Genomic DNA, 22749 nt, shown 5'->3' on the forward strand with positions numbered 1-22749 from the left:
TGGTGGAAGACTCTGCAGGAGAGACACTCAGTAGCTCGGTACGGGTTTTGTTGAAGTTTCAAGAACATACCTTCACCGAGGCGTCAAGCAGTATATTGCTCCTTCCTACGTACATCTCGCGAAGAGACCACGAGGACAAAATCAGAGAGATTAGAGCCCACACAGAGGCATACCGACAATCTTTCTTTCCATGAACAATACGAGACTGGAATAGAAGGGAGAACCAATAGAGGTACTCAAAGTACCCTCTGCCACACACCGTGAGGTGGCTTGCGGAGTATGAATGTAGATGTAGATATTGTAAATAGCATGCACACAAATTATTTTACTAGGACCTATGTAAAGTTTTTTGCTCAGGGGGGGGGGGGGGAAACAGACAAACAGAACACACAGTTCTTGTAACATAATTTCCCACATTGTGTAACGTTTCCTAACACCTTGGCATATAAAGAACATCATAAATGGTACAATTACAAGATCTCCTGGTAAACATTTTCCTTCTGGCTGTTACTGACCCTGGTATACTCAACATAGAGTCGACTGCAACATTTCAGCAAAATGTGTTTGCCATGAAGTGTGCGCCTGGTCCATGACATGGAGATGAAACAGGTTCTTTTGCTACAATAAAATTTCTTAACTGGGAGAAGGTACAATTTTGTTTCTTTTGGCCGCATACATTGTCTCCTGATGAACCAGGAATGCATTAGTGGTGCCCTCCAACTGGACTATGATTTGTTGTAAAGATGATTAGCAATCATTTGATCTGATTTATCAATTTGTACTTCACTGTCATTAAAGTTCAGAATCACGAAGCTGCACATTCCACGAACAGAACTGTCTGACAGAGGGAAGCTAATTATTGTTTGTGGGGACTTCAATGTACATTTTCTGAAAGAGTCTGATAGAAAGCTGGACCTTGAAATATTACTTGTTCTTTCAATTTGACGCCAGTTACTGATTTTCCTACTCTGGTTGTGCAGGAAAGCAGCACAACAACAGATAATGTTTTTATAGACACATATAAATTTATTCAAATAATATTTTTCCTGTTAGGAATGGTCTGTCTGATCATGATGCACAGCTAGTTGCAGCATATGACATAGCTCCATACATAATGCAAAACAGTCTCTCAAAATAGGGCATTCGATTAATGATTTAATAGTTGCAAATTTTAGACAAAGCTTGCACAGTTAGAGTGGTGCTAATTTGAAATTTAATCTCTTTCATGATGCCTTTGTGAGTATATCTGAAAACAGTTTCCCTAAGAAAATGGTGAAACATAACTGTAAAAAAACATCAAATAATATAAAAACTAGTGCACTGTATTAAGAAAAGTTATTAATGAGTCCATATGTATGAGCACTATGTCTGAGATTAACATCTCTGCTAATAAAATTAAAACAATTTGGAATATGGTTAAAAGGGAAACAGGGCAACTGAGAGAACACGAAGACTGTATTTCTATCAAACTCAATGAAAAGTTTATTAACAAAAAGTCAGAAGTAGAAAATATTTTTAATAATTATTTTTTAAATGTTGTAGAGAAAATGCAAGGCTGCATATGGAAGACGCAATACTTATTTAATTTGATAAAACTGAAATTCAAAGCTACCTCTCCTACTGAAAGTAGGAAAAATAGTAAATTCACTCAAATGTAAAGGCTCACATTGAATTTATGGTATTTCCAACAGCGTACTAAAAGCTTGTTCCCAATAGATAAATAGGATTCTCAGCCACACATGTAGCAGCTCACTGAAACTGGTCATTTTTCTGGACAGACTGAAATATGTTGTTATTAAACCATTGCATAAAAATAATGATAGGTCTGATGCTGACAACTACCGCCCAATCTCACTTCTGACAGCTTTATCCAAAATTCTTGAAAAGTAATGCATTCAAGAGTAGCTTCACATATTTGTAAAAATGAAGTACTAACAAAATGCCAATTTGGTTTTCAGGAAGGCTTTTCAACAGAAAATGTTATACATGCCTTCACTGATAAAAATACTGAATGTTCTGAATAACTGAAAATCACCCATTGGGATATTCTGTGATTTCTCAAAGGCTTTCGACTGTGTAAATTGTGAAATTCTTCTACATAAGCTTAAGTATTGTGATATGAGTGGGACAGTGCACAAATTGTTTAATTCACATTTAACTGGAAGGATGCAGAAGGTTGAAACTGACAGTACAAATAGTCTGTAAAAATCAAGCGTGTCCTCTAAATGGGTAAGTAACAAGAATGGTGGCACATAAGGTTCAGTCTTGGGTCCCTTGCCACTCTATATTCATAGAGATGCAAAGCTAGTTCTTTTTGCTGATGATACAAGTATAATAATCACATCCAACAAACAAGAATTATCTGAGGAAATTGTAAATAGTGTCTTTCAGAGAACTATTAAGCAGTTACTTTCAATAAATTTCGAGAAAACACAGTATATGCAAGTCTATACAGTAAATGGCATAACACCAATGATACATATAGACTTTGAACAGAAGTCTGTTGCTAAGGCAGAATATTCAAAATTTCTGGATGTGTGCACTGATGAGAAATTGAACTGGAGGAAACACATTTATGATCTGCTGAAACAATTAGGTTCAACTACTTATGCTATTAGGGTCATTGCAAATTTTGGTGATAAATATATCAGTTAATTTGCCTACTATGCTCATTTTCATTCACTGCTGTCATATGGCATCATATTTTGGGGTAATTCATCAGTATTACAAAAAGTATTCATTGCACAAAAGTGTGTAATCTGAGTAACAGCTGGAGCCAACCTAAAATCGCCTTGCAGACATTTATTTAAGGAACTCGGGGTATTCGCAGTACCTTTGCAATATGTATATTCACTTATGAAATTTGTTATTAATAACCCATTTCAGTTCAAAAACAACACCAAAGTGCATAGCTATAACACTAAAAGGAAGGATGTTCTTCACTCTTGAGTTGAATCTGACATTGGCACAGAAAGGGGGTGAAAATTGCTGCCACAAAAATTGGTCATTTGCCAAATAGGATTAAAAGTCTGACTGATACCCAATCAGCATTTAAAAACAAGTTAAAAGAATTTCTGAATGACAAGCCCCTCCTACACAACAGATGATTTTTTACATATGAAGTAGTAACTAAAAACGAAAGAAACAAAAAGAAAATTATATTGCATAAAGGAAAGTTATCTTCCACATCATTACAAAATGTCATACTCATGATCTATGGGACAAGTATTAATGTAGTGTAATGTAATGCAAGTGATGATATGAACAAAAGATCATTCAGAATCCAAAAACAAGGGGGTATCTCCTTGCAAATGACACTTCCTTATACAATCTAGCAAATTCCCAATAGAGGTTAGAAAGCACAAAGCCAACACAGAACACAAGACAGATCCAGGTGTTGCCTGTTGCAATGAGTGCACAGCAGTTATTCTCAGGCACTATCCACACTGTGTTGGTGACTTAGTGAATAGTACTATTTACAATCTCTTACATCTTGCAGAGGACTGTATACCCATTAAGGAAACTGGAAGATCAGGGTGTAAAGTTCTGTTGATTTTGAGATCATCAGAATTGGAGCTGATTCTCCAACTGAATTAGGAGGAGGGGAAAGTGGCACCCTCTCCTGTTTGAGCGAAACACTGCAATAAAAATTTTAGGAGTATCAAATCAGATGTAGGCAATATATTAATCTGGTGCCAAAAACTCAAAGATTTCTTATTCTTGAGAAATGTAAAGTTGTGCAGGTCATAGACTGCCAAACAGCATATTAACTGCCTACATGATTAGTGAGATATAATGCAAGTCTGGCAACTCTCACAAATACCTATGTAGATATGAAATGTAACAATAACATAGCTTTAGTTGTATTTAAAGTGAATTGTGTTCTTTGATACACTAATAATATACTGTAACATTAGTTTGCTTATGAAGCTGGGAACATCATGCCTATGCTGGGAACATCATGCACATACTGTTAAGTGCAAAGTGAACCATTTCAGCCTTGTTTGTATCATGGGAATTCTCATACTCCATGTGAATGAAATGTGAAGAAACACTAATAAGTGTTACATAAAACATTTTCTGCCATACTTTTCTAAGTGACAAAGATAGTAAATATAACAAAGGGAAAAAGAATTCTAAGCAACATGAGGTACATGCACCAGACACTGTTAGACAAGTACGGTAAACGGCATCAAAGACCTATAATTTAGAATGGCTCATTTGAGATGTCCCGCACAATTATTGTGATAGACCAAGATAAAACTGACAGCTGGACACATGTTAATATGCCTTTAAAACCTCCTGGCAATCTTGAAAACAGAAATTTTACAATGAAAAACTATAAACTGAAGACTTCCAGGTACTCCATACTGCCCTTTTACACCTCCCACAAGCCAATGATTTGTGTTTGCTACAGAACATGCAGCAATTGCCAAATGGAATATGGAAAGTATTAAATAAGATTGGTAGCTACACTAAAGCAAGTTACAGGCAAATACCATTAAAGTCATCTTAAAAGATGAGTGTCTCCTGATGGGTAGCAACCGTTAGTAAAAAAGGAGACCATTTGCTATAAGAACAGTATCTACATCACAGTATCTTATTTTTGCGTGCAATATTCAGCCTTCACAGTGTCAGTCAAATAGAATCTAAGGGAAAATTGTATCAGAAGGTCTAATTGAGGCTTAAAATATACCTAAAACTGCTGGTTGTTAGAACTTACTACATTCAACATTAAGACAATGAACAGGCGAAGAAAAATGTCAATGATGTAAGCATAATTCTGGGATTTTTCTGTTATTCCCATTCTTGCAGGGCACATACAGGACTGAACAGAAAACTTATTTGTATGTTTCATTTATGTGACTAATTTCATCATTTTGGGATTGTTTTTGTTTAACTTTTTGGTGCTGCAAATAGATTCCCTGCACAAAATCTAGTAAAATCACATATATTTAGAGTTACCCGTGTACTCTAAATGCCTCAATAACATAAATAGCAGTGACTAAGATGAATGATATGACCCTAGATTTGCTACCAGTTTTTTAACATCTAGCATTACAAAAAATTTTTTGGCAATGAAGCAAAGTTTCTTGATATGTTTCCAATGAAACAGTATTTTAATAAATTATTCTTTCTGTATCATAGAGATCCACATCATTTTCATGATGACTGTGCACTTCAAAGTGAAGCTAGTCTAGCAATGGCTGTCATGTACTGCAGAAGGGAACACACATTTTATGAAACAATATTCAATATATCCTCACCTGAAACCATGCCAATTTTCCATTAGCTTTTGTACACATTTACCACAACTCACTGACAGAATATGAAAAGAGGTTCTTCAGAGATGAGAATGTTATTCTTGGAAAGGTAGAGCAAGACTCCCACTGTGTGTATATTTTTTAATTTGACATTACCGTCAATGAGGAACCGTTAAATATTCAAAGCTCCTCTTTATATTCAAAGAATCTATAGTTCTCATGCAATAAACCATTTACAATATTCCTAGTAGTTACATGAACCTGGTAGCAGACATGGTGAATTCAATAAAAATCACATCACTTTCATTTACAAAAAGCCAATAATGGTCCAACATTACAGAGTTTGTAGATTAACATGCAAAAATGAATCTCATTCTCATATAATCCAGTTTTCTATTTCATGTTTGAACCTCCATAATTAAACAGTTAACAACATTTACCACAATATTTACACCAAACCACATACCCCTTTGACATACTTTAGCACTGTTTGCTCATATAATTCTGGAAACTTTACTTTCATACTACAATGCAGTAATAAAGCTGACATTTATTTAACTTTTGTCCAGTTGTGGCACATCAATGACAAAGATAATATCGTCTTTGCCTGTGCTTCACAGAGACCTCACTTGATTTGATGTCAGAGCAACTGCGGAGGGAGGCAGGGAGAATAAAATACATCAACAATTGCTTCATACGAATGAAAGTCTGTCTCCAATGGAGTGCAAAACACGTAATAAATATTCGAGTTTTCAGTGAGCTTTCACAGTCTGCAAACATGTAATAGTAGTAGTAGTAGTTTTAGTTGGAGACAGGGTTCACCGGATTAAGTGGTTCAAAAAGGAACCCAGTTCACCAGTATAAGACTACTGAATATCAGTACATACTAATGTTTATGACACATACTTCTGTTTCTGACACAAAATTTAATATTTTCCTAACACACATTTGTCAGAGAAAGCAGCAACTGTAGGTGCTGACTCATCATTTGGTTCAAACCCCCTTTTTTTAGTGTTTTGCTTAATGGTGTGACTGGTTCCATTATCAAGGCCCACTTTTCCTCTAAAATTTAGACAAAATGCAACCTATGTTTTTTCTGTTTTGTTTGAAGGTGCAAAAACAACGAAGGCCATATGCACCCATGCAACTCAATTCATTACACTGAAGCTTTCCAGGTAATATTTTATTTGCACAACTGAAAGTCTTACAAAGCCCATACACCTGGGCTGGACAGAACTTCTGCCCATGTGCAGAGCTGCTGCACATGTGCAACTTCCTAGTCAGAGTGTGCACATTTACCAAACGCGTAAACAGGGAAACTGAACTGTCACCGCTCGTTTAGTGTACTTTCGTAAGCACTGATGTTGCCACTTCACTTTACCCACTAGCTGGGATACACTATACCTGCGGAAACCTACTGCTCTTTTCACAGTGTTCAATACAATTATGGGAAGGTATCGTGTTATTCTATCACTCTGTTAAAATGGCACAGAGCTAAAACAAAACATACAAACAAATGGTGTATAAATATGCTGGATTGGTTTTATGCCCATGTTAGTTATCTAAATACCCTTAATGGCAAGTGTATCAAACATGTCTCTCAATAATAAAAGGATAATTTTTGAGCATGTAAGTGTATCTTTAACAACTGGTTTAATACCAAATTTATCAGATAACAATGTTTGTCTGTGTAACATGAAGCAGGACGAGGTATGGTTAGTAAATAACAATTTTAAATTAGAAAAAGAAAGAAATCCGAAATTTGTTATCATTGGTGACGAGACCACACAAAAGTGCGGCACATTGATAAATGCAAGCACTTGTGAATATTATCATCGTTAATACTCTATCAAAACCTAGATTTATTCATTTTCATTATGGAGAAAAATCTTTCACACACATGGACATTACTCTCACAGCTTCATGTTGCAGTCGTGGAAATTCTTGCTGTGGAAAGTTTTCGTAGAAATCTTTGCCCTTCGTACTGCAAAGAACTTGTCCTTCAGCGATGTATTGCACTGGAAGTCAGTAAGATCTATTTGAAAATGATTCGGGGCATCTTCAACTGATGCTAAAAATGGCCGAGCAAAGCAATGAATGATAGGAGACACACTGGTAACATCTACAAATTGTGCTCGAAACTGCTGCTAAGTTTTTACATTTACTGACATGTATCCTTTAAATCTAGCACTTTCATAGACCAAACCAAGAGTAAGGAAATTTGCAGCGTTTTCAGACAATACTTGGCTCTCCCATAGAGCAAGCTTCCTTTCAAAACATTTACTATTTCCAACTTGTCAAAAAGTAAATCATTTTCACGTTGCAAACTGATGTGCAGGCTATTCATCTTAGATGTAATAGCCAGGGGGAAACACAAAGTCTGATAGCCAGCCAGGGTCTTCTAATTCATCTTTTCAGCATTTTACCTCGATTGAGCCTGTGTACTTCGGTATAGTAAGGTATGTCACTTTGCTCCTCTCCTAATTCCTCCAAGAACTGCTGAAACTGGCAATGCACAAGCTCATATGTTTTCAGTATGCCCAACAATTTGCAGGATGTTTTCTAACATTGCTAATCTCGCACAAAGTGTCTCTCAATGTAGAGTGCAGTGAATTCCATACAATGTCTATTCTATGCATTCTAGCTTTTTGCACATCAGTGCCATGAGTCCTCTTTGGTGGCCTCACATTAACAGTGTTCCATTCGATGTCACTGAGAATAACCAAATCCGACCCATATCAACACCATCACCAGCTTGCTAGACAGCTTGGAGGAAGTCTACGTCTGTCATGATCCTTTCAAAGGCACTAAGTCCAAAACGTTCTCTGTTACATGCAGATTGTTACTGACATCTCATATGCATAACACTAACTGAGCTGTATCTGTATAATCTGTTGCTTCATCCCCTGCAACAGAGAAAGCAGCAAAGTCTTTAGCGTTATTAACTGCCTGTGTACATTGCTGACCACAACTCTTATACATTGTGTCATTTATCTGGAAAGGTCAATTTCTTGAAACCTGCTGACATTAATGGGACACAGAAATTCTGCAGCATCGGTAAGACAACCTTTTACAGACCCCCTTTGGAAAAATTTTCCCAGCTCTTGCTATTCTTGGTGCAGTTTTGAAACTTGCTCGCAGTGCAGATGCACTGCAATTATTCTGGAAAATTGAAAACAGTACGTTGTAATACAAGAAATTAAGAGTTCAAGAGGTATCAGTTGTTATGACACGTTAAAAACATGTTTATGTGCCTGATCCAGTTTCTTAAGTGCACTTAATTTGGCTTGCTGTTCTTCGCAGTTTAGTACACTAAACTCGTCTTTATGGAGTGAGTTGTTTTGTTTTTCAATCGTGAACTTGGGCTGCTCACCTGTTATTCAGCAGCAGAGCAAATACTGTGAGTTTTCACCTACTGCTGTACATAAGACCTGCAGTTCCCAGTCATGTTTCAATGACTGAGAACACAGATTCCCATTCTTTGCTTTTCTTGCAATACTAGCCATTTCTCAGCACATCTTGCGTAAGGCTACAGTTGCCAGAGGGAAGCAAGACTGGATGTGCTTTGGTCCTCCTTGTACCACATAAGTAAGGAAACGAAACCGTCACTGCTCATTCGGTATGCATGTCTAGTCACAGATGTCACTGTTCTGCTTTGTCCACTGGTTGAGGTGTGAGCACCTCTGTCACACTTCTGCACTTTTACATAGTGTGCAGCATTTGGCTGGCACTGCCATACACAATACTGTTAGATCATTTTTTATTTACCTTTCAAAGCTTCATCACACATTAATGAACAGTTAACTGTCCCAAAAGCTGTAAATGACAGTGATTATATCTGTTGAGATGCTACAGACCAAAGTAACAATTGTGCACACATTTCATGAGTTATTAAGTTAGTGAGGAGGAGGTTTTAGAGTTTAACATCTTTGTGGCGCTGTTAATATCAAGATCTGGAGCACGAGACCAGTTACAACAGATTGTGAAGGGACTGAGATGTGGTTGCCTTAAAAGAGCAATGCAAACAAGGATGTGCACATCACTTCTAAAGAGTGAGTTTCAACTCCTAACTAACCCACTACTTGCTAAATATTATTCTTAGGCCAGGTACCAACAGTGTGGGCGATGCTCTAGGTAGAAAGTGACTAAGTGTAGGAAGGCTGGTGATAAGATGATTGGAGGAAGCATGAAGACAGATGGCAATAAAAAAGGGTTCTGTAAATTTGGGAATAATTCATACATGCACCTCGACTAACCAACCATGAAGAATGTCTCCAGTTTCCATCAGTACCACCTAAGAAAGCACCATGGATGATTAAAATACTACAAATTTATTTAGGAGGAGCGACATAATTTTATGTCCTGCTGTCTTGATACAGATTGACCTTTCCTTCCAACAATCATTTCATCTGAACTACAGGATGATTTGTTCAACACAATCACAACCAATTCCCTATACCTCCTATGAATGAAACTTGAAAAACAATCAAATACATATTTAACCAACTCTAAACCGTGACCTTACATTGCAACCTCCCCTTCCCCCGATAGGCCCCAACAGCACAACTAAACCATCTAACAAAACTTTTAGTTCCTTTCATCCTTAAGTGACAAATTCATGAGGTCCTTCCCACAACCCTCACAGAGTATTACACTGTCCAAACAACTCTCACAACATCCTAGATAGTAACTTTATCACTAACTCCAAATCCTACACAGCATGAATTTTACCCATGAGAATGAGTCTGATTCAAGAACTGTTTTACAAGATCCATCTTCCTCCTCACACATTAGTCCTGATTCAATCATGTCACATCACAACATAGGAGCTAATAGTGAATGCATTTAAACAGTTCATGAACTTTACTGCAGCCACTCCAGTATTGCTGAATATTAAAGAATTATACACTTGTGAATAGGTCTCCACTACCACCCTGCAGTCAGTTTGCTAGGTCTGCCACCCAGTGGCTGTATACGTACATGCTGCAGAGCCCACCTACAAACCTTATCCCCACAGCTCTGTATTTAAATACTTTCTTTGAACACTATCTCCTTCAAACTGCACTCATGAGAACCAGTGCAGTCCCTGGTTCCACAATCCTTTTTGACCTCTCAATGGTTTCTGCCTTAGACCCTGTATTTTACACTTTTCTTAACTGTAATTTCTCACTTTATTCTCATTCTTCAATTTTACTTTACCCCATTAATTTTATTTTCCGGATTTTTTAACCTGCCACTACTTATCCCATGCTCCTACTGCTTTGTATTTGACCTTACATTTACCAACATTTTCAGTTTTATTGGGTCTTTTCACATAATCACAGTATTATATTCCATAGAGAAATAGTCACTATCAGAATCAATAAACTTAGATATGAGAACTTGTCGACACTCAATAACAGCAGCAAATACTTTACAACTAACCTACAAATAAATGAAAATTTAAAAATCTATTAACTGTAAAAAAGTTTCTGGGGTTTGACTGAACAGCTATGTACACAAGAAATCCACACAGAATACGAAAAGATAAAGTTTGGCTCAAATGGCTCTGAGCACTATGGGACTTAACATCTGAGGTCATCAGTCCCCTAGAACTTAGAACTACTTAAACCTAACTAACCTAAGGACACCACACACATCCATGCCCGAGGTAGGATTCGAACCTGCGGTCGCGTGGTTCCAGACTGTAGCGCCTAGAATCGCTCAGCCACCCCAGCTGGTGATAAGTTTCCTCAACAGTAATTGCTAATGGAAAATATAGTTTAGTTTCAGGCAGCCGATCCTGAACCACTGTAAAATATCTGGTACAACCTTCTTTGGCCACAAATGCCAAACTGTACAGCAATTTGGAGCAGTGTAGAAAATATGCACACACTTAGATTGTATACAAACATTCTTTCCCCATGAATATTTCTCCAAATATCTGTATCATGTAACTGCTTGTCATCTATGGACTGTGACTAACATTTATAACATACGAAATTTTAACTAGCTATAATATTTTGCAATCTATACAAATTGTATATGTTCACAATTTCCAAAGCTAAAAACCTTAAAAAATAATCAGTATAATGAGATAAAAATATAGGCTTATTCCAACTGATATCACAAACCATTACTACTTTCCTCTAGTCTGTAATGCAGCAAATTCTAGCTGAAAGTCACTAATCTTGTACACAAGGGTTATTAAACATTTACATTTGATTATGCGTGGTATATTACACTACTATGCAATTAAATATAGTTGTCAAGGTTTTGACATTGCTCACCTAACTTAAGTTCTGAACAGGTATCTATGCAACTCTCCACTGAAAGCAAAGTCAAATGTCTCACCCGAGAACTAATATCAATGACCAAACAACCATAGAAGATCCTTTCTTGTGTAATGGCAGAATTGTACGGCCATAGCGGATAGTGGGAGAGCCGCCGCGCTATGCGCTTATCACACGGAATGCTGACGGGAAATGCAATCTGAGTCACGCACCGTGGCGTGTACACAGCCACCGGCTACGAAGAGCAGTCTGAGACCGGCCAGTTGCGAACATGTATCAATCTCGACACAGTGAAGATGGGTTACCAGACGCGCATAATGCAGTGTCACACCGTCTTTATTAATAAATGGTAAAACTAAGTTTTCCGTTTTCCACATTCCGCACTACCCGGAACTACTGCCCACGCATCCCATCCTAACAGCAAATGGATGCAATAACATTTTACTCGGCCGTCCAAAAGACCCCATTAGAAAAGTGGTGCCAGGTGTGGGATTATTTTCGGAAAACCTACAGTCCTGAAAAGTGCAGCGATGTGTAAACTTAACATCGGAGCATCTTTACAACAACACAGCAAGCAGCAGCAGCCGCCGCCAAGGACATCGTCCGACAACACGGGGACATCCAGTGCTGGAATTCAGGTTAGTCTACTCAGATTGGCTTAAAACGAAAGGCAGTGATGGATTTTAATTTTTTCTGTATTGAGTGACTGGTATAGACTGCATTCAAAATGGTAGACGCAAAACACGAGTAACACGGTCGATCTCCAAACCATTATAGAAGAACTATGAAGAGGGATTCAACAATTAAAAGCAAATAAAAGCGAGCATAGAATCCCGGTTGATTTGTCACATGATGGCACTTCTGTTCCAATAAAGAATTTTTCACTGTTGCCATCTGTACCAGTGTTCAGTGGAAAACCTGAGGAAGATGTGAAAGTATTTTTTCGGAAACTTGAAGGCGCAACTCTGTGGGGTTCGAGGACCGATTCAGATAAGCTAGCAGTTACTAAATTGAAAATCCAAGGAGCCGCACAAGATTTCATTAGCGTGGAGCCGATTTCCATGAAAACCGAAGTTTACAATGATTTTAAAACGGTAGTGGTTCAGAGGTTCAAACGCAAAAGTGCAATCAGATTCTACCGTGAGCGCATGCAGCGTGATGAATCTATCGCGCAATTCGCTGATAGAATCCAAAACACAAATGCTCAGACTTACGAGCTTGTAGAGGACGAAAATGAGAACTGGTTCCAGCTTTTCGAAGCCGATCAGAGAGCACTTAACACATTCATCCATGAGCTGTATGGGGAAGAAGTAAACAAAGCAGTCAGACTCGCACGCTGTAAAACATTTCAAGAAGCAGTAGAGGCAGCTGTTGGTTTTGTCGAAGCATTGAGACGCCCAGATGACATGCGAAAAGAAGAACGTCGCGTGTTCAATTCAAATGTGGAATGTTACCGATGCAATAGGCCCGGTCACGAGGGCAAGGACTAAGGAGAACAAGACCTGCCACAGTTGTGGGATACAGGGTCACTTAGCGAGGAACCGCCGCAACAAAAAGAAACCAAATGTGAGCAGCAGACAACTCGGCAGATCTTTAAACGAGTGCGGGGACGTACGTGCCACCACAGCATCCGCCCCTTGCCTGAGGCAGTGATTCCTGTTAGTGTAGCTGAAAATCAATTCGATCATGACTTCGTGATAGGTGCTGTTTATTGTGAAAAAAATTTTAAATTATTGATTGACACGGGAGCACAGACCTCACTGATGTGGTGTTCTATAGATGAAAGGGACAAGCTGAGTCCGCCAATGTTTAATGTGCGGGGGCTCAACAGTGGGAAACTATGTAACTATGGAGAAGTTGACGTAGAATTGTGCCTAGGCCAGGACAAATACACAGCAACGGTGCAATTGGTTTCTAACAATGAAACGCGCTACGATGGTGTACTTGGATTTGATTTCGTATCTGCTAACGGGGCAGAGATATTTGTCACAGCAGGAAGGATCAGACTAGGTCGTAACAATTACAACCTGGAAAATCATTCTTCACGTCACACTCAAAGGAGCCGAAATTCTGACGTCGATGGACCGATCACCCTGACCGACACATCAGTTGGAACCCTCCAAGTCGAAGTACAAATTACTCAGCCACAGCAAGTTCCTCAGGGAACAGAAAAGACAATCCATGTTTAAGTAAAGTCGCCACTGATCACAAAAGAAGCACTGTTGTTGACCAAACGGTCGGAAAATTGTGAATTATTGGACACAATGCATTGTTATGTTGCCCGAAGTATAGGCGTAGCTACAATGGTGAGGCCGAATGTAGCGAGAGTCCCAATATCAATAACTAATATGAGCAATACAGATGTTGTTTTGCCACGAGGAACAAAGGTTGCTGAAGTGTCGAGCATAAGTAAAGATGATGTAATACCGATTCCAAATGAAGCAGCAAATGTAGCAGTCATGGAAACAGATTCTTGTAGTGATACTGAAATATTGAAACAAGGAGCTGAAAATGAAATCGAATTAAAGAACAAAATTTGGAAGAAGACTGAATATTTGTCAGCTGATGATCAGAAGATTTTAGCACCTGTTCTGTTAGAGTATTCAGATCTTTTCAGAGAATGTTCAAATTTACCTGTTACTCACTTAGTTCAGCATCACATACACACTGGAAACGCAGCACCAATCACGCAGAAGCCTTACTGAATTCCATTCAGTCAAAGAGAATTGGTAGAAGATGTGGTCAAGGAACAACTAGAGGCCGGAATTATTAAACCAAGAGATCCTGCTGATCCACCATGGTCATCACCAGTGGTCCCAGTAAAGAAGAAATCTGTTTCGTGTGAACCACAGTTCCGATTTTGCGTTGATTACCAAGCTTTAAATGCTGTCACCACACCAGACATTTACCCGTTACCAAACTTGGTAGAAACCCTGGACTATTTGGGCAGATGTTGCATATTCTCAGTCTGTGATCTAATTAGCGGATATCACCAATTAACAGTGCATCCAGATGATCAAGCAAAAACTTCATTTGTAACTGCAACAGGAGTTTACAAATACCTCCGTATGCCCTTTGGACTATGTAACGCCCCAGCTACCTTCCAACGCCTAATGGATTCTGTTTTACGCGGGCTCACCCCAACACAAGCTCTTGTATACCTTGACGATGTGATAATTTTTGGTGAAAACATGATACAACACACTAAGAGACTTCAAGCAGTATTTGAGCGTATCAGAAGTGCGAACTTGTCTCTATCAATAGATAAATGTCACTTCACACAAAGTGAAGTGAAGTACCTTGGACATGTTATAACCAGTGAAGGTGTCCGCCCTGATCCAAAATTAGTCGAAGCTGTCAAAACTTTTCCTGAACCACAAACAGTCAAAGAACTACAATCAGTTTTGGGTTTATCGAATTTCTATTGTCGCTTAATAGCCCATTATGCAGATATCACAAGGCCAATGACACAGTTACTTAAAAAAGGAGCCACATTCAATTGGTCAACAGAACGCAAAAATGCAATGGAAAGACTGAAAACTGCTCTAACCACAGCTCCAGTTTTGGCCTATCCAGATTTCAGTAAGCCCTTCATCCTCTCCACAGATGCTTCAAATTTTGCAGTTGGTGCTATTTTGTCCCAAAAATTTGATTGTCAAGAACGTCCAGTATCATTTGCTTTCCAGCAATTAAATAAGACTGAATGTAACTACACTACCACTGAAAAGGAACTTTGTGCTCTGGTCTTTGGTATCAAACAAAACAGATGTTTCTTAACAGGAAGAGAATTCACTGTAATCACAGACCATGCCGCACTTAAATGGCTGTTGAGCTTACAGGATCCCAGTTGTAGACTAACAAGATGGGCATTTGAACTGAGCGCTTACCAATTCACAGTTATCCATTGTCCTGGGAAACAACATGTGAATGCTGATGCGATGAGTCGTAAGGTCCACGTTTGTGTCACCATAGGCCGTGAGGAGGAATTAAAAGCAGCCCAAGAAGAAGATTCACAATGCAAAATATGGAAGAATGATCAACGGTTCGTTGAAATAGAGGGATTGCTGTACGAAGTCACTAACAAAGGGAATCGCCTAGTTATTCCAGCAAGCATGAGAGAGCAAATCCTAACTGAACAACATGATTCCTTACTGTCAGGACACTGCGGTAAAAAGGCAATGAATATCAAAGTAGCTGAAAAGTATTGGTGGCCAAGTCGTAAGGCTGACGTATTTGAGTTTGTCTCACAATGTGATTCCTGCAACAGACACCATTACAAGAACTGCCAGAGACTAGTGAACCTTTTGAAAGAATTGGGTTAGACGTCATAGATCCCCTGCCAAAGACTAAGGATGGAAACAAGTACATATTGACGATATTAGATCATTTCTCCAGATATCTTATGATAGTACCAGTACCTGAGCAAAGTGCTGAAACCATAGCTAAAGTTTTTGTGAACGAATGGATTCTGAAGTCTGGATCTCCATTAAGCATTATCAGTGACCAAGGGACGAATTTTATGAGTGATTTACAAACATGTAAGATGATGCAAATAACACAGTTGAGAACCACACCAGCACACCCTGAAGGCAATGGTCGCATCGAGAGTGTACACAGAACCATCATTAAAATGCTTAGCCACTATGTAAGCAGCAAACACGATAATTGGGACGTCTGTCTTCCATGTGTTGTAAATGCCTACAACACTAAAATGCTCTTATCAACGGGCCTCAGTCCCTATGAAATTGTATATGGATGGGAGATGCATTCACCCTTGGACTTTGCACGATCGACAGCTGGAATCAGCAATGAACACGTAAGGGAGTTAGCTCGCAAACTGAGAGACGTATGGAGGGGAGTGAAACAGCGGAATAATCAGCCCTTCCTTCAGCAAGCCAAGCAACATGATTGCCAAGCAGTTGTGCTGCAGTATCGAGTGGGAGACTTTGTCTACCTGAGCAATGTAGTGCTAAAGAAGTCACAGGTCAAAAAGTTTAAGAAGTTTTGGAAGGGACCATACCCGATATTGGAGGTGGTGTCACCTGTTACCCTAAAGCTCCAAGTGCCTTTTCGTTCAGTTCTCGTCCATGTCAACCATGTAAAGCCCTACCTGGGTAGATTCCCTGTAGCAACGCAGGACGACGACGAGGACCGACCGAGGGGCAGACCAGATGCTCCAAAATGCAGGAGCCGAGCACAGCGAGTTCACAGTCCAGACTTCGAGCCCGAGGCGTCGCCGCCGCCAACCCACCGATCCAGCCCAAGGCACACTTACAACCTCCGTAAGCGTGTGTAGTGTGAGTGAATGCAAGATGTGTTGCGTTTAGCCGAGTGCATATGTGAATGTGCTGTGCAACATAAAATTGCAGCTATTGCGTAAGGTGCTCAAATGTATATAACATCTGATCCACAGGTCGCCGAAGACGCATATTTCTTCATATTCATTGTTTAATTCTAGTGTGTAGAACTTATTAACCATGTGAACTGTAATTCCATTATTTGTTATGTTAGTGTGTTCCATTAATGCTGTAGACGTAGTATAACAGAATGCAGGTGTGTTGTTTGAACCACAATCACACATGGCAGTCTCAACGCACAGTGCTACAATTGTGCTTAAATATAATTTGTCTGAGATTCACCAACAATTTGATTCTGTTAAAAAACAAATTGATTTGATCCGTTCAATTAAGAATAATGATACAGTCTTGGAAACTGGAACCTCTTGGTATAACAACTGGATTACTGTAAAAATGCAAGTAGAATCCACTTTCGCTAGCTATGAGCAAGAGATTAAATGTTTCTTAAAACTCTTGCATATAAAAGCTTGATTAGGCGCAAACATGCCTGGTTTGATTTTGGAGGTAAAGTTCTTCGTACTGTATTTGGAACCTTAACTAGCCAATATCTATTGGACATAAAGGATAAAATACTAGCTCTAGAGCAGGAGTCTAACACAAATTCAATTAACCGTTCTAATGAAATAATTGTGTAAAGAAATATGCAAAAGACCATTACTAACCACAAATTGTTTATTGAGCAAATTGTGAAAGAGTTCATTACACATTTTAACACAATTCATTGTGAAATGAATGCAACCATCCGTGAATTATATGCCATTCTTCAAGCTGTGAGTGCACATTTAGATTTAAACACCCTACTGTTAAGAATTACTGACAGTTTATCAAACACTAAATTTGATGATCTCAATTTAAGAATAGCCTTAGACAGTAGTTCAAATGATTGCTTGAATAGCGTTTTATTGCATCCAGACCAATTTTTACAAATGTTGCTGTTGATCGAAGGTAAGCTAGATGCAAAAAATGGTTCAAATGGCTCTGAGCACTATAGGACTTAACATCTTCCTACCTAACCTAAGAACATCACACACATCCATGCCCGAGGCAGGATTCGAACCTGCGACCATAGCGGTCTTGCGGTTCCAGACTGAAGTGCCTAGAACCACTCTGCCATCAGTGGCTGGCGGCTAGATGCATCATCTACCATGATTTACCCTGTCAATTACTACAATTTATATGCTTATTACAGATTAACTACCACATATTCTTTAATTATTGAAGATCAATTAACTGTAATTGTTTCTATACTGATTGTCAGATCCAAGCATAATTTTGAAACGTATAAAATTCATACTTACCCTGTGAAATGGAACGAAATAGGTATTCACACAATGTATCAGCTAAAGGATTATTTATTGATCAGTAAAGATAGAAGATATTTTGTATCCCTGAATGAACATGATGTTCGTAAGTGTAAACGTAATCATAAGCTAATTTGCCCAGAGACGGCAGTATTCTTAGATACTAGAGTGTACAGTTGTGAGAAAGATTTGTTTATGAACAATCCGCCTCACGGTGATTGCCCTAGGATTTTAATGGATCTTCATCAACCATTCCTTAAAAGATATTCTGAAGGTATAATATATTCATTTAACTCTACTCTCGAAGTCACATTTACCTGTAAAATGTTCGACACACCTGAACTACCTTTCACATCCAAATTAACTGGTAGTGGATCAATTCTGAATGTTACGCACTGTGATTTATCACGTGATCTGTTTGAAATGCGATCTGTATTACCAACCACCTTTCATGCAGATGCAAAATTCCCTTTAACAAGGATGTTACCTGTTAATTACAATGAATCATACTTACTGACCAATGCAAATAATTTTCTGCCCAGCTTACCCAAGGATGACAATTTAATTGTGCACTTCCATGAAAGTGTAATAAATACTATTAATGAGTTAAATTTCTTAGAAGTAGCAACTAAAATTAAGTCTATTGAATCTTCCAATAATGCTAATCCATATTTGATTGTCAGTGTTGTGTTCTTTGTGCTTTTATTGATGTCTCTTGCATGGACAGCCTCTGTAATGTGTGAAATTGTCGTCCTGAAAAACCGCTCGTCAGTGCCCATCGTCACTGTGTCTGCAAACAAAATAAATGCTGAAGTGTCCCCCAACACTGCCATAGGCGAGATAAATGCACGACACCCAGGAGGTCGTCTTGAGCAACCTTCAGTAGCTCGTTTTCATGAGGGAGGGTGATTGTAACAACAGAATTGTACGGCCGTAGCGGACAGCAGGAGAGTCGCCGTGCTGTGCACTTATCACGCGGAATGCTGACGGGAAATGCAATCAGAGTCGCGTGCCATGGCATGTACACAGCCACCGGCTACGAAGAGCAGTCTGAGACCGTTCAGTTGCAAACATGTATCGCTCCCGACACAGTGAAGACGGGTTATCAGATGCGCGTAATGCATTGTTGCACCGTCTTTATTAATAAATGGTAAAACTAAGTTTAGCGTGTTCCACATTCTGCACTACCCAGAGCTAATGCCCACGCATGCCATCCTAACAGCAAATGGACACAACAACATTTTACTCGGCCGTCCAAAAGACCCCGTTAGACTTGTTATAAACCCCACAAGTAATTCCATACGAAGAATACTGCACTTGAAAAATCAAATTTGAGGACAATTATTCCTGCTCTTGTATCCCACAACCATAAAGAAAGTTGCTCCGTTAGAAGTAACTTGTTACACCAAAATGTTTAATGTCACCGACAGAGTGATTGTTTTAGAGGTTATTTCAGAGCATCTTCTACTTATGAGGACTATGAAATAGATATGCATTTTGAAAATCTGGATTGATACGGAGCACGAATGAGAGAGAGAGAGAGAGAGAGAGAGAGAGAGAGAGAGAGAGAGAGAGAGAGAGGGGGGGGGGGGGGGGTAGGTTTTGTCATCATTAGCCTGTCCAGTTCTGGATACATAATTAATGGCCGCAATGTCTGTGTTTATACAAGGTGGAAGGAAGGAAGATTAGGGTTTAACATCCTGTTGACACTGAGGTCATTAGATATAGATAACATGCTTGGAATGTTTCCTGGATGGGGAAAGAAATTGGCCTTGCCCTTTTGATGGAACCACATCCTTGCATTTACCTGGAGCAATTTAGGGAAATCATGGGAACCTAACTCATGCTGGCAGACACGAATTTGAACTGTCGCCATCCTGAATTAAAGACATTGTAATGTGAAGATACAGACACAGTGTAAACACAGACACTGTAACCATCAATGATTTATAAGGATTAATTTCTGCTGAAACAAATGGCAAATTATGATTTTGGCTTCCTTATTCTGCAGTCTGTTTCAGTCATGTCCTCAATAAGCAAGTTAATATGTGTGTGCATGTGTGTGAAGATGTAATGAAAAAACATCACGCATTGCTGTTTAGTGAGAAATACATATTTCCAACTAATCATTGTTCATCTGTGAATGTATGAAATGTTTTACACTTACTGTAATTTGGCACTCTACTGTTTTATTGATTGTATGTTAGAATTGTCCACTGGTCATTACACAAAACTGGATCCCCGTCTTTCATCAGAAGTGCACACCCAATTACACCATCTCTCAGGCTGACTCAAAGCAGATAACGTAACTGTTAGAGCACTGTCTGAAAAGGGCATAGATCCAAGTTCAAATCTAAGCCCAGCACAAAGTTTTTCTTTGTCACACACAATCACCACATTATAGATTTTGATTTGAATGAAAGAATCGATTTCCTTTAATCCTTTTTTTCCCCCCAGGAAGCATCTCAACCGTATTTACCAAGCCAACTATGTACACCCTTTTCTACATTTTTGTCAACTATTTGATCCTTAATCATATTTTCCTTTTGTGGGCTATGTAACATCTATGCTGAACACACTAGGCTCCCTTCAGATGCTGCCCGAATTTAGTGAAAAGGAAGTCCAGCAGCTATTCATCATGCAGTTGAATCTCTTTTTACCCATGTTCACTTCCAAATGTATAATTATGGAAATATGATTCGGCCTTGAGCAAACAGAAACTCTTCTTTTTTAAACAAGTCTTGTAAGTCCAGAGCTGTTTAAAATTACTGTTGTTGCAGTTGCATGCAGCTCATTGAATCCAGTCAGAAGTTGACTATCACCAAGTTCTACTGACTCACTGCCACTGACAGTAATACATACTCAGCACAAGCAGTCTCTATAAACTTATATGCCATCAACTCTCTAGAGAATGCATGTAGAAGTGTTTCACGAGCAGTTTTGTGAGGACTATCATCTACAAAAATTGAGTTTTTTAACCACTCGACTGCATACTTTTAGAATTTAAATCTTTCCACTTCCCACAACTCTATGGTGCTGGGAGGAGCATGCTTCCTGTGCTTCCCAAATAAACTTTTTGAAAAGGGCAAGGGAGAAGTGCATGGATTATATGTACCACAGAGCCATGCTAACTTACTTATGTCACAAAGAAGACTTCCACCATATACTCCTAACTCTCCTTAAAAGTTCATCCAAATTCATTCTGATACACCATCCTTCTATTAAGACCCATGATATTTCCATTATCAGAACAGCATCACTTAACAACCACTGAAGCAAAGTGCTCTCAAACATTTTGAGAGAAGACAAAAGGCAAGCTAGGAAAACAGAAGTAGTAGACAAAATTATAAAGCAGGTTTGTTTTCCATTTAGTTCAATTCTAAAAATAAAGGGAAAAAGGGAACTTTAAATTATGGCAGCAAGCAAAGTAGGACAGCTTTAAAATGCAAAGTTTTTCATCTGTACACACCACACATTCAATCTATAGGACATAGCTACAAGCTTTAAGTGCAGCCTACAGTCACTATCCTCTCAATTGGCAACATTATAACTTTTAGGAACAGTAAGTACTCAAACGAACAGCTATGGGTTCATTCCCAGTTAACATATACATCATATAAGAACAGATTACCTACTACATAAAGTTGAATACACACAATTTTAGGAGTAATACTTACATTCTTTCAATAAGTCCGTTCTCATCTAGGGCATTGGGAAGATCACGTTTGTTTCCTAAAACCAAAACTGGTATACCAGCAAGTTGCGGCTTATCCAGTAAACTATGAAGTTCATTTCGAGATGCATCAATTTTTTCTTGATCTGCTGCATCTACCATATATCTGTAATGGTTGAAATAATTTAATATATTAGATTCCAAAGTGTAAGGAGTGAGACAAGATCAGCAAAGACAGCAGCCTACAGCACTAAATATACAGTAGCAAGTAGAAGAAGAGTAGCTGGTAGCACATGCTAGAACGAAAAGTAGCCTCATAGGATCTGAAATTTGAAAAACAGTTATAGCCTTCAATGTATATAATAGGGTACAATATACTGCAAGGCAATGAGCAACTGAAGTGTTTTTAATGACACCAGGAAAATCAAACACTGACAAACTGCTTGTGATAATCTTCGGACTGATTTGGAAAATAATAGATGGAAAACATAAGTCTGATACAAAAATCAATTTTACTGCCACGACCATCACCACGCAAGTTTACATATATACTTATCTCTTAACACTGTGAGAGTAAGATTAACTGCTGCCATTTAACTGATGTTCTGTAGATAATAAAGCATTACAAATTTAAGTTTAGTTATTTTATTATTTTATTTACACGTCAAGTTCCGTAGGACCAAACTGAGGAGCAAATCTCCAAGGCGATAGAACGTGTCAGTACATGAAATCACAAAATAAAAGTAATAACAGATAAAAATAAATGTTCATGAACCCGAAAAAAGTCAGTTCATAAGTTTAAGTAAATGCTATCAGCAATATAATAAGAATCAGCTTAATTTTCCAAGGAACTCCTCAACAGAATAGAAGGAGTGACCCATG

General features: G+C 38.6%; 1 protein-coding gene across 1 annotated transcript in view; it reads right to left on the reverse strand.

Annotated features, from left to right (window-relative positions):
- LOC126471431 (ADP-ribosylation factor-like protein 8B-A) overlaps positions 1–22749 on the reverse strand; it is a 50125-nt gene that overhangs the window by 20070 nt on the left and 7306 nt on the right. Inside the window, exon 3 of the mRNA XM_050099590.1 lies at positions 21872–22033. Within this exon, the coding sequence (XP_049955547.1) occupies positions 21872–22033 (162 nt within the window). The remainder of the gene's footprint in view (positions 1–21871; positions 22034–22749) is intronic.

The sequence above is a fragment of the Schistocerca serialis genome, chromosome 3 (genome assembly GCF_023864345.2).
Source record: "Schistocerca serialis cubense isolate TAMUIC-IGC-003099 chromosome 3, iqSchSeri2.2, whole genome shotgun sequence".
In the NCBI taxonomy this organism is placed as follows: Eukaryota; Metazoa; Arthropoda; class Insecta; order Orthoptera; family Acrididae; genus Schistocerca; species Schistocerca serialis.